This window comes from Fulmarus glacialis, unplaced genomic scaffold (genome assembly GCF_000690835.1).
Source record: "Fulmarus glacialis isolate BGI_N327 unplaced genomic scaffold, ASM69083v1 scaffold6184, whole genome shotgun sequence".
NCBI lineage: Eukaryota > Metazoa > Chordata > Aves > Procellariiformes > Procellariidae > Fulmarus > Fulmarus glacialis.
Genome location: NW_009208634.1, coordinates 116,843 through 133,342, shown reverse-complemented (window position 1 = coordinate 133,342; position 16,500 = coordinate 116,843). Strand labels below are relative to the sequence as shown.

General features: G+C 38.2%; 1 protein-coding gene across 1 annotated transcript in view; it reads right to left on the bottom strand.

Moving 5' to 3' along the window:
- PRKCE (protein kinase C, epsilon) overlaps positions 1 to 16,500 on the bottom strand; it is a 110,027-nt gene that overhangs the window by 20,839 nt on the left and 72,688 nt on the right. The window contains exons 10-11 of the mRNA XM_009576550.1: positions 6,410 to 6,548; positions 3,840 to 4,028 (exon numbers count right to left, since the gene is read on the bottom strand). Of these exons, the coding sequence (XP_009574845.1) occupies positions 3,840 to 4,028; positions 6,410 to 6,548 (328 nt within the window). The remainder of the gene's footprint in view (positions 1 to 3,839; positions 4,029 to 6,409; positions 6,549 to 16,500) is intronic.

The following is a 16,500-nucleotide window of genomic DNA, read 5'->3' as shown; positions in this document are numbered from 1 at the left end:
TTAAGATGGTTTTAGATAGCTAGATCAACCATCCACAGAAGAATACCATTGCTATCATTTTAAAGATATAACATAGATCAGCGAGGCAATTCTCTCTGTGGTTTCTGACATATACACGCCGCTCCAAAGACGATCCTTCTCTTTGGTCTTGTGTTCAACTGCTCCGCAAGTTCTTTTGCAAGTAGACAAGTCATATCTAAACTACAGACCATATTTTCTATGGGCAGGAGAAACAAAGGTTTTGAAAGGATTACTGTGCTTTGGTGAGGTCTCTTGGAAAACCACAAAACACATTCCTACATTCCTCTGCTTTATTTCACCTCCAGGACTGGAGTGAGCAGGCCAGGAACCAGCAGCCACACATTTTGCAGAAACAGAACACGGAAACTACAGGATACAGTTTTTGTACCGTATAATCCAGGTATCAAAGAAGTAAAATCTGATCCTAGTGTCTGCCATGCTCTATCTTTGTTTTAAGCCAGAGGCAGGGAAAACATCAGAACATGTCATTTTTAAGAAGCCCAGGACATGAAAATATGACTAGATAGTACAGTTTAGTACTGTACTTCACAAACTTCATGAACTTGGAAATGGATGATGACACAGAACAAATTTTAAGAACGAATACTTAAAACAAACAAAATTATCATATGCAAATATGATGAAATAATCTCAAACTTCTGAAGTGGACATTTCTATAAATTTCATCCCCTGCAGTAAATACCAATTTTTTCACCTTCTATTTCTGAAGCACAAGCTGACATTTATTCCCTGTTTATCAATAGCATCAACAATGATGCAACTGTCAGGGCAGAGACAGTGTTCATGAGATGGCTGCCAATAGAGCTGACAGCCATAGCCGTAAGTGTTGCCTTTTTATTTTCCTATATTAAGGCAGGAACCTCCTTTTATGAAAAGAGAAGCCTTTTAAGATCAGAGTTCCTACTGACTTAAATGACAACAGGACAAAAGGTTGCTGAGAGCCATGCAACTTGGGGCCCAAATCAAGGATCACCAGACTCCCAAAATTTTGCTTCTTGAAATAAATAGCACAGCTTAAAAACAGAGTGCTGCTTCTGTACCCAGAGATCTCTGTCATCTGGGTACACAGGGAACACACACTGTAGACACAACCTCCCTCCATTGCTTGCAAAGAAGCACAGAGCTAATTTCAATGAAGAATTGTTTTCCTTACCAGACAGGAAAGAATTTTAAATAGCAATTCCTGTCAATTCACAGAAACAGGACTAATAAGATCTTGGGATTTCATGGGACAAGCAACGTGCTGCCTTGTAATACTGAGCTGTAAAATTATTCTCCTTAATGTTTTGTTGGAAATAACAGGAAAACTGTTTCTTCAGAAAATAAGAAAACATTGTTACTTAATACAAGAGAACGTCTTCTTATTAAACTTTCCTTACATGCTGTTTGGAGGAGTGCAAAACCACACAGTTTCTAAAGAATAAACCCCATGTCTTCAAAGCACAATGTGAGGAAACAAAGTGTTCCAAAGTTAATCCCTTGCTACCGTTCAGCAGTAAAATACATAGACGCCTCTTTCTTTCCTCTGTTTTTCCTGTTCTTCATTTAACAGAATGTGGACAAGGATCAGATGAAGAACACAAGTTTCAAACGTGTTTCACACCATAGTTGCATAGGCAGCAGGTTGCTAAACGTAAGGAAATGTTTTCGTTTTATGTAAAGTGTAAAGTGGCACAGCTCCATTAAATTCTATCAATTTATGTCAGTGAAGACATCTTGCCCAGTGAGGAATAACCTATTATTATTATGCAAATCTATTCAATGGATGCAACTCTGTTTTTAAGGTTTATAATCACATTAAGGATTAACTTTGGGCAGAAAGATGTAAAAAAAAAAATTCTACAACTACAGCAAAATACAAATCACCATGCCTACTTATCAAAATGTTGACCCAGGAAAACAGCCTCATGAAAATTTATAGCAAAGTCAGCTTTAAAAGAAATTAGAGGGTTTATCACCCTTGCACTTACATTCACAAAAATACATAGTTTACACCTGCAGCCCACTTCTGTGTCTGCATTTGTGTGTGGTTAATGAATGACATGTATAACATTACCAGTTAGACATCTCACTACTTGCACCACAAATGATACAACAGTAAGCCACTAACTGTCAAATCTGTTTCTCCCTTCGCTCCGTAAAACAAACACCTTCTCCTAATAGTCAGAATGGCTCTCGTACTGCACACTTAACCAAGAGTTATCGGTTAACTTTTCCCCTCCAACAAATGTTTCCACAATTCAGAATAACAGAAAGATCAGTTAACGTAGATTCACTGAAGGAGCCTGTGGATGGCAAAGGAACAGATCTTACAGACTGTGACACCAAAACACTACAGAAAATCTCCTGGACTTCAGTGAAATTCAGATGCAGATACGAACATTGACAGCAACCCTTTCTCTACAGTACGCCAAAATAATCCCTGAACCCTGGATATCAGCCTAAATTCTGCAGTTCATGTCCATACATTTTAATTGCTGAACTGAAAATAATTGAAGGGTCTGGGAACAAAAATGGACGCATGGAAGTACCATGTCAGCTAATAAAAAGTCATCAGAGAGGTATCTGGGGGGAGAAGGGAGAATATGTACAAAGGTCAGCTTTAATAAATCCTCCATGTTCTCACTACAATGAATGGAGCAAAAGAGATACTCCAGCAAATAATTCAGAGAGGTTAACTTCAACTTCTGCTTTGAATCATATGCTAGAGCATCCCTCTCAGCTAGAATGATCCTGAAGATATTTTTATTAAAAGATCAAGACGAGCATTTCTGTAGAATGTGTTACCCGTCCACTGGTGTTAACATCAGAATTTGTTCAAGTTTTATATATAATTTCAAAATATAACCCTGCAGAAGATCTCTGCAGGACTTTACACTACCAGCTGCCCTCTTAACTGAAAGTCTCCCTTATTCCAGATGCTGAAAGAAATACAGAAGTGGAAAGGTAGAAACTTTCCACTTTCAAAGAAGGTGGAAAACTGGAATAAAAAAGAGGGTTTTTTTTTTTTTAAGCCAGAAATCCTCCTCAGGTTTTCAAACTACAGGGATTGGCATACTGTGTCTGTTTTGTTTTGCTTTTTATTTTAGGATGATACTAACACAGAAGAAAGAATTTATGTCAGTGTCATGTTAATGAAGTAAACCTGACTTTAGAAAGGTAGTCTAAAAACTGAAGTTGCCCAGTGGCACATTTTGACTGATTGAAAAAATTGTGGTATTTGGTGACACACATTTCTGTCAAGTCACTACTCATATTGAAAAACACCAACCAGGGCAGAAACAATTACTAGAGTAAGACTGCTTATCAAAGTGTTATATGAACTATAAAATAGAACATGCAGCTGTAAATAAAGGGCTTTCAACCCACCTTGCTGATAGGGGAAGAAAGGCAGAGGGACAGGAAATTTTATAAGTGGGTTAAATAAAAACATTGTTTCTTTAATTACGTAGTGCTTCCCCAACTCTAGTGAACACGCAGCATATAAAGTGTCAAAGTGATAGCACAGTTCTAGTTGGTTGGGTTTTCCCTGAAACATGAATCTGCGGTACACAGATTTATACAGTGTACAACCGCGTGGAAGACAAACATTCTGTTCCTTTCCCACAAGCGGTGTAACTTATCCCAGGCCCCATTACCCTAACAGTGGCACTCTGAACTGTGCTTGAACTCCCAGCGGTGACTGCTCTCAACAACTTTCAGCAAATTCAATTTTAATCAAGGAAAAAAAAAACCCAAAAACCAATCCCCAAAAAAACCATGAAGAGGAGGAGAAAAGCAAGTAATTGAAGACTCACTGCTTTTAAAATGCTGACGGCTTCTTTACTGAGCCAGACTGGATACAAGACATCATCATGAAGGATGGATTCAAAGAGATCATCTTCATTGTCAGCTTCGAAGGGGGGTTGCCCAGCCATCATTTCATACATGAGAACACCCAAAGCCCACCAGTCTACTGATGGGCCGTATTCTAACTCCTGGAGGATCTAGTATAGAAAAAGAGATTGGTTTGAATAGACAAGCTCGACAACACTCTCGGCTGCACATTTGCTGTTTTAACATGATACACCCCTTCTTTCCCCCGGTGCCTGAGTAGGACTAAATCCCACACTGATTTCGGTAACAGCAGGCATGGTTTCTTACCCATGCAATTTGCACTAACACAGCTAAGTGTCAACGCGTAGCTGTTCTCAGAAGTACTGAGTTTATCTGTCCCCTGAGTAAAAGAATATGCTCGTGAGCAAAAGAGCTGTATATCCTTCCAAACTGTTTAAAGCAGGTCACGCTATAGGGGAAAAAAGATCACATATACAAAACAGATTGGTGGAAAATGTGAAACATTTCCTTGTCTCTATCTTGAACAAAACAAACTGAACCAGCTTGTAATGCTGCAATCATCTGAGAGATTTATTCCAGTCCTTTAGGTAGGGCTGAAGGAAGCCAAAAACATTTTTGCCCATGTTCTTTTTACAGCATTAAAACACTGTACAATACATGGCTGTAGGACTCACTTTAATTTCAGAAAAACTGGCTACAGCTTTTCACGTGGCACAAGTTCAACCTTGTAGCAAATACGTTTAGTGGGGAGTAGTAGGTTAGCATGATGGAGTTTTATTGTATTGTACTTGGTGTTACAGAACTGGTGTTGTACAAGGAACAAGTTTAATTCTTGGCTCCTCCTGAAAAGACGCTTGTAGTTTGGCTTCAATGTTTCAGCATGACAGGGGACTAGGGAAAGTAGAGTGGGTGAGTGTTTAAGGTGAAGCTGACTGCCTTAAAATGAGTTGGAATGGCAACGACTCCACTACCTCCTTAAGCAACACTAGTGTTACAGTCAGAAGCCTTGTGGTGAACCCCCTGAGCTTAGTGCTGTATTTGGAATCACGACCAATATAAACCCAAATTCAGTCTTAACATAAAAACAGAAGCGAGTTTAACATTTGAATACAGAGGTCTGGATCCCAACTGGATTCTTAGTTGAATGGATATTTCATTTTATAGACATTAATTACAGAAAACGATACTCTTTAAAAGTGTACTTTTCAAGTGTTCTGGGCACTCTTTGGAACTCAGATATTGCTAAAGGAAAGGAAATTGAAACATACCACCATGATGCAAGAGAAATAGAAGCAGGAGATAAACTTCTGCAATTAAGATGACAAAACGGAAGCCTGAGTTACTGACTTCAGTGAGACCAGGATTTCATGTAGAAGTTCCTGGGATCTCATCAGTACTTTGTTTTCAGTAATAATTTTCAAAGACTTTGCCAAAGGACTCAATTAGTATACTGAATCAGAAAAGAACTCATACAAACCCCAAACCATCACACTGGCATTTATTTCTTTTAATGCCGGAATACTTTTCAAACTCCATAAAACACATGTTTATATTATGATAGTTTAAAGATGATTCACACCTTGCTAGTTGTGCTACCAAACCTTGACAGCCATAAACACTAACAATATGGATTTCTAATTTATTGTCTCTAACAAATAATAAACTAACATTTTCCCCTGCTGCAAATTTCTGGTTGATGAAAGACAAACCAATGAAACTTCTACATTAAAACTGCACACTGAATCTTCAGCAGAAAGATGCACAGGTTACGAACTAAACCGGGCAGACAAAGTCTGCCTAGCAGACTAACTGTACAATATTGATTCATTTTAGGCACTTGGAAATGCATCTCATGATATTAAAATTTAGGATATGTAAACCGAGCATGATTCTCAGTCATTTCTTTTATCCAATGAATGCCTTGAAATGACTCTGGATGTTGCCAACTGATATGCAGCATCCATATGAAAAGTTCCCACTTTTCTATACAAGTCTATACTTTCTGTTCATCCATATGATGAGAAGTACCACAAACATAGTATCTTTCACTCACAGATACTTTAAAGACAGGAAAAAAATTGTATTCCCACAAACACCCTAGGCAAAATGGCACCAAACATACAGCCTCTTCCATATGAAAACCCCCTTCTAAGTCTCATGAAAAACTGAAAACATTTTTATAACTACTAAAGACCAGTGCAGGCAGTACTTAGTTGTACCTAGCACCTTAAAGGCTAGTAAGTGTCTTCACAATGATGCTGAGTCAGAAATGAGCATACGGAGAAGAATATGGTTAAGTTCAGGGAACAAATAACAGAAAAACCATGTTTTGCCACTCCTATCAACATGGAATACTGCTTGTGAGCAGTAGAGTAACCAATTTCTGCAAGATTATTCAGGAAAAACTGCGGCACAATCTAGTCTGCATCTTCTATTGTTTTCATCTACATGTAAAAAGTGTCTAAAATTACACATGTAACAGTCTGATGAATGATAATATCTGTATTCTTAGTGCAGTTCAAAAAAATACCTCTGGAGCTATATAGTCAGGTGTGCCACAAAAGGTCGTGGTGGTCACTCCATTCAGAATCCCTTCTTTGCACATCCCAAAGTCAGCCAGTTTACAGTGGCCTTCTGCATCCAGAAGAATATTGTCCAGTTTCAGGTCCCTGAAATAAAAAGGCCCCAAATTAATAAACTCTCAAATTTTGATCATGTGCTCTTGAATTTCATCATAAACTACAGAATATGACAAACAGACGGTTTGACAAACACCACCGAGAAACCGTCCTTCACATGTGTGCATGAAAAGTTGGTAGCAGTCACTAAACAGACCCAGTTAAAGGCAATAAGGAAGCAGGCAATGACAAGCATTTTGCAAGACCAGGCCTTTACTCTCTCTTTAGCTGCATGAAAGCACAGCTGTATTCAAGACAGAATCAGAAACGTTTGGAAAAGACCTCAGTCTTGCTTGCTACCGATCTAACATTCTGTCTATGTGAAATAGGTCAACAATGTCTAATGAAGACATTCTCCATTTTTGCATTAGCACAAAGTAAGGACTACCAATTTACCCATACTCTATCATATGGGTTGAATTAAAAGGTACTTTCAGACTTGGATTATTTTGAATTGGATTCTTATTATATACTAGCAATTCAAAGTTCAGATTGCAATGAAAAACAATGCTCTCATTTTTGGGAGCATTATCTTCTGCAGTTTAAACCTGCTCAAAAATAATCTCACAGGAGTATTTTGCATTCGTTGTTAAACAATGCATCTTAGCAGCTGTCTCTGATCACTTGTACAAATGTCTTTGTGTCAAAAATACACAATTCTTCGGTTATTAAATTGGGTAAGGTCAAAAACAGGTTGAGAAAGGGATATCCACCTTTCCTGTCTTGCCCTCTTCACATTTTCTAAATCTACCATTGATGGTTATTGCATGTTCCAACACAACGGATGCTAGGTACCACTTAACTTACCTGCCACTTGCCTTAGACTAAACTATAAAAGGATCTGGGAAGTCAATGCATAAAAGAACCCTCACTTGCATGAATAAAGCTCCATAATTAAAAACATTTTATCATGTATAAATAATAAAACAAACATAAAACAAATTCAAAAAACCCCACTTATATTGCATGGACCATTTTATTTTTATACTTCTGTCTAGGCTTTAGGTACCTCTGCCATGTATTAAAAATACACAGTAATAAATGAAGGCATTGTATGTATGAATGCATACAGAGATCAGAAACAAAAGCAGAACACATGTCCTTAGGTGACATGTCCTCTGTGTGGACACTTTCTGATCAGAATGTTTTCCTAGAAGAATTAGTGGAATTTCCATAGGTGGAATTGATGAGAAATTGTAGGGAAGTTCTAAATCAGATAGAGGAATAAAATCCCATGCTAGCCTTTGTAACAAAACAAATTTTATCCCAAAAGCTTATGAAAAGATACAGGTTTTGTTGCAAAAATCCTTTATGCCAACAAATTCACCTGAGTGAGGGATGAAAAGTCTTCACCTTACTCTGAGGATTTTTTTTAGAGAAATGTCTCCCTATCAGCCCCCAGAACTTAGAATCACAGGCACCGTAACACAGTGGAAGCATTCACACACATTAAATGATTAAACAACCCTTCCAAGGCTGCACTATGTTAAGAGTTTTTATGGACATGTCCAAGGCTACAGTATGCTGGGATTCCCCCAGAAATGTACTTTTCTCCCTATCACCCCAATTCAGTAGGTGGATTTTAGTCTTCTTTTTTTTTTTTTCTTTTGACACTTGTTCAAAATGTGCTGGCCCACCTGTATCTAACATATTTCTCAAGCATGTACACAGGATAGCATAAAAACCAGATACTTCTGGGACACAGTGGACTTACTAGTCAAGGTCTGCATATTCATTGTACATCTGTGCAGTAAATCAGACACTTCTTGGAAGCACTACATGACGTACTGTGCATGTAGAGATCAGTTGTGCTGTGTTACAAAGTGGTTTGTGCATGTACAAGAAGTCTGACATGGCAAAACAAAGTCAGATTTACCTCACTAACAGTAAATCCACTGTCTCCCACATAAACTAGCTTTGTCAGATATGGTTTATGTAGCTGAAGTATATATTGGCTGTAGAAATGCTCGTTGCAACCAATACACCCTACACCAGACTTTGCTATCTCCAGATCAGTTACTCTGCTCTTGTAGGTCCTCAGCTGGTCACCCTCGTAAGGCCCCTTGGAGCAGACTACATATTTTATCATTCCTTAAGGTCATCCTTTTTATGAGTTCCTAAAAAACCCAAGATCCAGCTGGCTACAACATAATACCCTACATCTAACCATTTTACCTGTCAAATAACCACCTCTTCCTATCCCTGGAAAGTGATTGTCAAGGATTGTCCAACATCATGCAAGGGCAGACAGATATCAACAGCTTTGTGCCCTGCAAAGAAGTCGAATAAAGAAAATAAAGCTCCCTGCTCCAAAAATCACGTGCCTTCCCAAAACTGCTCTTTCAGTGAGTTACAAGTGTTACAATCAAAAGACCTGCATTAAGACAAGACTATAACATCATCAAGTAGAATGTGATCAAGTATAAGAATAGGATAAGGCTCTTGCAGATGGGAGAAGGAAATAAGCTTGTAGCTGTAGCTTTTAATCTTCCAAATGCAGTGTTATCTTGGATGTTCCTAAGCTAAGGAAGAATAAAAGCTGTATTTCAAAAAGTCAAGATGTTCAGATAAAGAAATCAAAGTATAATTATATTTGATGTAATCTGGGAACCACTTCCAGCCACCATCACAACAGACTTTTAGGAAGAAGGTCATAATACAAATGATTATGATAGGAACTGATGAAATTCAAGAGGCTGCTCAGAAAACTGGATCCACCTTAATTCATAGTGGTAAGTGACCCTCAGAAGACTCTTATATGTTATCTTAACTCTGATTCCAGAAGCAGGACTTCCCAGTGCAGGCAGGTGACACACTGGAGCTGTTAGGACCTAAAATTGTTGAAGTTTCATTTAATGCCACTCATATGCTAGCCATGGAATTGAATGGAGAAATAGTCGGTAACCCAAGAAACTCCTAAGCTAAGAGAAATCTCAACAGTAGTAAAACACTAACAGCCAGTCACTACATAATGGAGAAGGACAGGATTCTCACCATTGTCTTTATTTCCTTGAAGATTTGTATAAGACACAGAAATTAGCAATAAAAAATTAACTTGACAGTGGAAAAAGAGAATGAACAAACTGAGCAAAGGGAAAAACAGGAAGAGTCTAAATATTAAATTCTGACCACCTGTAAAGACCGACAGTGAAATTTTAAGCCTACATGTAAAAGCACAAGTCAATATAACTTTCTTACCATTTACCAAACTACAGTTCTACTCTACAGAAGAAAAACTTCTGGGACCCCTTCATCAAGCCAAAACAAAGGAGTGAAGCCTATAAGCCTCTTGAAAACCCTATTGGAGGCACTGAAGACATCAGCTTAATTACTCACAATAATGGAATTTAATACCAGTAGATTTTTATTATCACAAATACAAACCGCACCGAAGTTTCAAAAGAAATTTGGAAGAGACTAAAACAACGGCAGCATGACTCCCATTAAAGTACAGATAGGGGGTTAAAAGGTAAGCTGGGAGTCTGCCAAAGTGCCGAATTCATAGCTAGCCCGCAAGATTATCAGAGTCCATAAAAGTGCTTGCACTGAAAACCATTCAAACCCATGCTGTCAAATTACTGTTGCCAGATTAAAAAAAAAAAACAACCACACAAAAAAACCCAAACAAAAAACCCCACCCAAATCCCCTAATTATGCAACTTTGGAAAAAGAAATCTTAGTTAACTAAATAAGTGCAAGAGAATAGATAATAAGTGCAAGAGAATAGAATAGGCTATTTAACACCTCACAGGAAAAAAATTAAAACAAAAGAGACAGCGATAAGGAAACAAATGAAAAAGTAACAGAAAAAGAGTTGTCAAGGAAGCTTGTCTTTCCAGAGCAGCAGTCTCACTGAAAAAAACCTTTAAGTTTTAGTTTAAGACTTATATCTCCCCAGAACTGTTCTAAGAAACAACCAGCTCTCCTACATCTCAAAAAGTAAAGTAAACAGCTATCAATCTCTGGAATGTAAATTAATTGTCTGTACAGAACGATCCACTCTGACCCATTCTGCCTTTTAATTGATTCCTGGTATTAGCGCCAGTTATCTACCTCTAAATCAGAGCATACCAAATAATACAGTGTCAGATAGCTGAATGACAAATGTCTATTAAATTCTTCTTTTTTCTCATTTTGCATTCTCTTTGTAGGAACTAAGTAAGTAATCTGTGTTTGACAAAATGAGTTCCTACAACCTGAGTAATTACATGCAACTGCAAACAACCTAACCAGTTAAGCCAGGAAAATGCCCAGATTGCTTGAACGCAGTAATGCTACATTAAGCTATTTCTCTCCTTTGTTTGTTTGCCAAGATACTTTGTACAGTCAGTTCAATTGACTTGAGCAGTCAATTGCCTAAAATGTTTGGTGTGGTTTTTTTTTTTTTAATATTTTTTTTCTTTCTCAGAAAGCATTAAACAGAAATTTAAGCCTTGGTTTCTATTTCTGGATACCTGCCAGCATCGCAATCACCTCAGAAGCTGGAATGATTGGCAGGTTCTCAAGAAAGAATCGGGATTATAACAGTAAGGTTTACGCAAGTCGTAACAGAAGAGCAGGGGGACTGCAGGTAACCTGCGAGAAAACTTCCGTAACGCTCATTCCTTCCTCCACACGCCAGTGCCATGAGACACTGACTGCCCTGGCTTCCCACAAATGCTCAGTGGATGAGGACTTCATAGGACTGGGTTCTTCAAGTCTGGCTCCCAACAGCAGACAGCAAGATAACCGCCTTGTGTGCGTGGCCCTATGTGTCACACGCGTCATTTAGATAACAGATAATTTTCTTGTTTAAAGTAAGGCAATTAAACAGTCAAGATGGGTTTTGACCAGTAAAATCAGAAAGTCTGCCAAACATTACTAACAGTAGCCTTTGAACACGGTAAACATTAGTGACTAAATAAATCCATATTTGAAGAACAAGATCAAGTAGCTGAGAAACATGATCACAAGCTGGTTTAAGCAATCACTTTACAATGAAATATCTCTGCAGCATCTGCTTCTACTCTAAATGTTGAATGAGCAACAAAACTAGAAAGCATATACATTTCACAGTGTAGGTCAGAATGAAGCATAATAATTATTATTACAAATAACGACATCGGAAACAAGAATACTTCTTTATAGAGTGAAAGTTCAGTGAAGGACTGTACCTTACTACTAAACATCTGTAGGACATCAAAGAGGAAAGATCCGAAAGCAACACAAGTGTAAAGTACATAGCTACTGAAAAACCATTTTTTTGGGTGGTTCTCAACTGCAATAAACCCTTTCAATAGTGTATTTGAAATCATTGCCATTGCCATTGTTCCCCTGCATGGGAAAATCACATCTTCTCTGCAGGCTTTAAATAGACAAGCTGTTCATAGAAGAAACCACAGAAGGTAAAAGGGAAACTTCCCCCAACAACATGGAAAACCATCAGAACCATTCTCTAGTTACTACAGTTATTGAAATTCATAACTGAAGGCAATATGCTCATAATATCAATCAGCAATTCAACGAGTAAGATTAAATTTTTTTTTCTATTTAATTAAGGTAAGACTTCTACATTCCTAGAATTACTTTTTAACTTACTCAGTGGTATCCAAATTGCTTTTGAGACAAAGATGCTCACCTGCAACAACAGGTCTCTCCTGTACCCAGCACAAGTTTACTCTTTGCTATAATTTTAGTCAATGTTGCATTTTCAACATAAATTTCAATCACAAGCAGTAAATATCACAGAACTTGGATCATTTGTACCATACCATCTGAAATGGTATTTTCTGGAAGACTGATAAATTCACCAAAACCTTTGTCTCAGTTCTTCAAACACATCGGTGTCCTCAAAATATTGATAACTAACATACTAGTTACAATCTAAGCAAGATGGAGTTGTATATGGAACTGGTCAGAAGACAAAAAGAAATGTCAACAATTTTAATGTTCTGATGTTAGTTTCTTTATTGATTAGCTCTCACCAACTTAATCCCAGTTTCCATGCATAATCTATGGGACAGATATATTAGGACTGTACTTTATTAGTGGATTCTTTCGTTGCTTTAAGTATTTTAGTCACAACACACCAGCAAGGCTTTTCCCCCCAACAGATCAGAGATAAATGAGAAAATCCAAACCGTAACTTCTAAGAAAACGCAAACTAATAATATCATTTTTTGCCATTTGAAAAACTGTATCAGAAAGGAGCCCATATTTTCTGATGTTACTGAGCATAAACATGCAATAATAGCAGTGTCATTGGATGTCAGGTTCTACCAGTTGATGTGACCTCCCTTATCCATGGAGTAAGAAATAGGACACGCACTGGACTGTTCATGCTTATGAGTGGATTCATGACAGTACAGCAGTTTTTGTTAGCTGGGAGGGAGTAGGGAGAAACTCGAGTGAGACTAACGGTGGTCCTCCTGCTTTTGTTGTTGTAGCAGATCTCAGGAAGTTTTGCCTGTGCTTATCTGAAAGTCTTGGAATTTCTCTGCTTTGCTTTTATGTTGACCCATTAAGTAACTACTGGATTTATTATAGATATTTTCTTTGTCATTGTTACGTAACTTGATATTATCAAAGAATAAAGACATTATCTATCACAAAAACTACAGCAGAACCGTAATCAGCAACATACAGAAAAAACTGCTGCGCAGATTTGAAAACTGCTACTTTTCAGCAGTGCCAAGTTTGGAATAAAGTGAATCCACCTTATACTGATGTGTATCAGTATGTATAATGGCTAGTGGCAGATGAATTAAGAGCACAGACTTGGTTTCAAATGAAGTCAGAGATACTATAGCTACTTTTCATCGAAGAAAACAGTGATTGTTCAGATAGCAGGGTAAACATTAATGGGAAATGCCAACTTTTAATGTGACCATAGTGACACTCTCTGTCAGGGGTGTTTACTTTTAAAACCACACACACTTACTTTTCTTATATAACACAATGTCCATCACTCTGCCATTTGCACAAATATCTTGTGGACTAAGTGGGTAGCAGAGACGGGAGGAGGGATGTAGCAAAAGGCAGTTTGCTATCTACTCGCCAAGGACATCAGAGGGAGACAAACACACGATTGCTGTCTGTGGCTCTGTAAACCCTAGCTGTTACAAGGCAGAAATTCATCTTGCACGATGTGTAACATCACCTGCTCCAGCAATGTCCACCATCGAGAAAACTTTCAGGTCAGCAAGGTCCTGAGATGGAAGAGAAGGCCATGTGTTCACCACGTGGCCCTAACTATTTACTGATGTCTTAATGATGTATTGAACAAAGGTTTAATATTCATTTCCAGTAGCTTAAGGAAACCAATGACTTTTCTGGTAGCATAAAAACATCTTCTATAAAATTATTTCTATAAATGGCTTTTTAATGGCTTTGACCATAACTTTATTACAATTGTCGGTAGCAGATTAGGACATTACAGTGCCTGATCTGCTTATCTTACTATGCTGAGTTTCCTTAAAATAATGTGCAGACAAATAAATATATTGTACTTAACAGCTTTCCTTTGTGTGGCTTTTCCTTTCTTATTATTTCCACATTTTTATTTGTGAACATAAGTTCAGATACATAAGAAATATGTACAAGTTTAAATATGCATTATGTAAAACATTCTCAAAAATTGGCTACGCACAGAGGGGAGTGGTGTCTATTTCTTTCTCAAGAGAGGGTTGCCTTTTACATTCACCTCACACTGCATTATAAGCCTCATCCTTCCATGACCCCTACCTGGGAATGCAACAATTTTTCCACGAGCCTGAGGCAGTAATGGGATGTAGCGCTACAACTGTGCCTCTTGACTTAGCCTACTGCCAAAGCCCTGATTCAGACAAGTTTTGTGTTGGATCCCAGTGGCAACTCTGCCTTCCCATGGCCCGCAGGCCTGCAATTTTTGTACCAAGTAAGAACTGTCACGAATGGAGCTGGCTTCATATTAGGCCTATTGTATAGGACAAACAATCTGCCTCAGAAACTTGCAGCTAAACTAGACAGCAAATTATTTTCTCATTTTGTAAGGCTTCTTGAGATTCTACAAACCACTTGTGTTTCACGCTGGGTGAAAAAACAGACTGTTCAAAGCTTTTTGTGAAAGTAGCGTGTGAACAGCTGATGGCCTGGTGCTCAGCACAGTGACTGGCTCTGAACTGAGGCTGAGCTGCCTGCTCGTCCTGGTCCCCTCCCACCCCCGTGAGTGCCCTGACATTAAGGCTACTAGCAGTTCTCTCAGGGATTTTCTTCTTTCTTTCTCACTGTCTCCACTTTGGCTAAAACCACCATTTTCTAACCTTTTTTCTTGAAGATTTTAGCTGAAAAATTCCCAACTGGCTCTACGTATTCAGGCTGGGAATGACAGGGTGAAATCTGTACTACCACTAATGATATTTACTGTTTCAGCCTCTGTGTGCCCATGTGTTGAGTCATTGCTAAATATGTAATGTGATAAACCCCGTCCTCGCTGACACCTCGGTGATCCCACTGAAGACAATAGAGGTTCCCGTGCTTAGCCAAGGACTGACTCAAGCTGTGGTATTCTACTCTGTGAGGTTCAATGCTTCGTGCTCTTATTTTTATATCTCAAATAACATAAAAATAAGATTGCGTATTATAACAATAGGCTAGGTGAAGCGCAAACTAAAAGTGCCTACTATGTATGCCTATAATCCTTTTAAACAATACCAAATCTTTATTTGATAAAATCACTTGATGAAAGACAGTGAAAGGATGGCATGAAGCTAGAAAAGCTTGTCAGATCAAGTTTTGAAAACTCCATTCTGAAAAAATGTTACCAGAACCTTAGAAAGCAAATTTATCAGCAGACACACTAATTAAGTTTGGATCTGCTCAAAAGTTTTACTTTGGAAACCAAAAGCAATGTTTTTTTTTCCTCAGTGACCTTAGTAGGTAGGATGACAAAGTTACTATCGTTTGAACAACAATGGGACACAATTTATGCAAACACAAAGAAAAGAGTACTTGGAGTTCAAGCATACAGTTTCTGTGGCTAACTAAAAAGACTGGAATTCTTTCTTCTCTTTCGTATTTTTGAGTGAAGCTTTCTTACACAGAATAGAAAAACATACAGCCAACAAATGCATGTCTATCCAGGTAGCATCTGGCATTTCTGTAGAAGTTCTCATTCAGCTATCTCAGCAATGAAGCCTTGTAACTCTTAATAACCCACAACAAGGATATATTACTGCCTTATACAGATAATAGGAAAGACAGAATGAAAGGATATAATGTAATCAACCACTATTCCATCCATTTTTAAAATTTACCTTAAATATGGAAGTAACTAGAGCTCTGAAACCTTTTGCTCTGGTTTTATGGTAATTTTCTTTCCTGTATTTTCCAGGATTCTGACCCAGATTTATCCCACCAGACATTAGGGTTTAATCAAGGTACCACAGTTTGCCCCAGGCTCCCTCCATGGCCATCTCCACAGATATCTCTGAGTGGATGATTCATGGAACATGTGGGCTGCACAGCTCCCTGAAGAAGCCTACCCTTCTCCACAGACTGTAAATGCACTCCAGGACACGCAGGATCCTGACTTGGAAGCTTCAGTTGCATTCCTAAAGTTAGGTGAGATGAATCTGAGCCTTTGTGTATATTCAGCACAAGCTGCTTCCCGGCTTTCTGTCTTCCAGATAGAGATTTCATTCAAACTAGCTGTAGAACTTCCATTTTTGTAGGAGAAAGCCAAGCAAAGGCAGATTTTAAAAAAAGACCTGCATTCGTCTTGTTACTCATGGTGGAATTGCCACACACACACAAACACACTGTTTGCTAGGCTTTGAAGTTATGCCCTGTAATAATTCTTAATTTTTCTCATTTATGTCATATGGCACTCTCCTGAATGCAAAAACTCTGAACATGCATATCCACCAAAAAGCCAGACATTTAATTGCTCTACTTGGACACACCAAATAAAGGGCTCCAAAGCTTT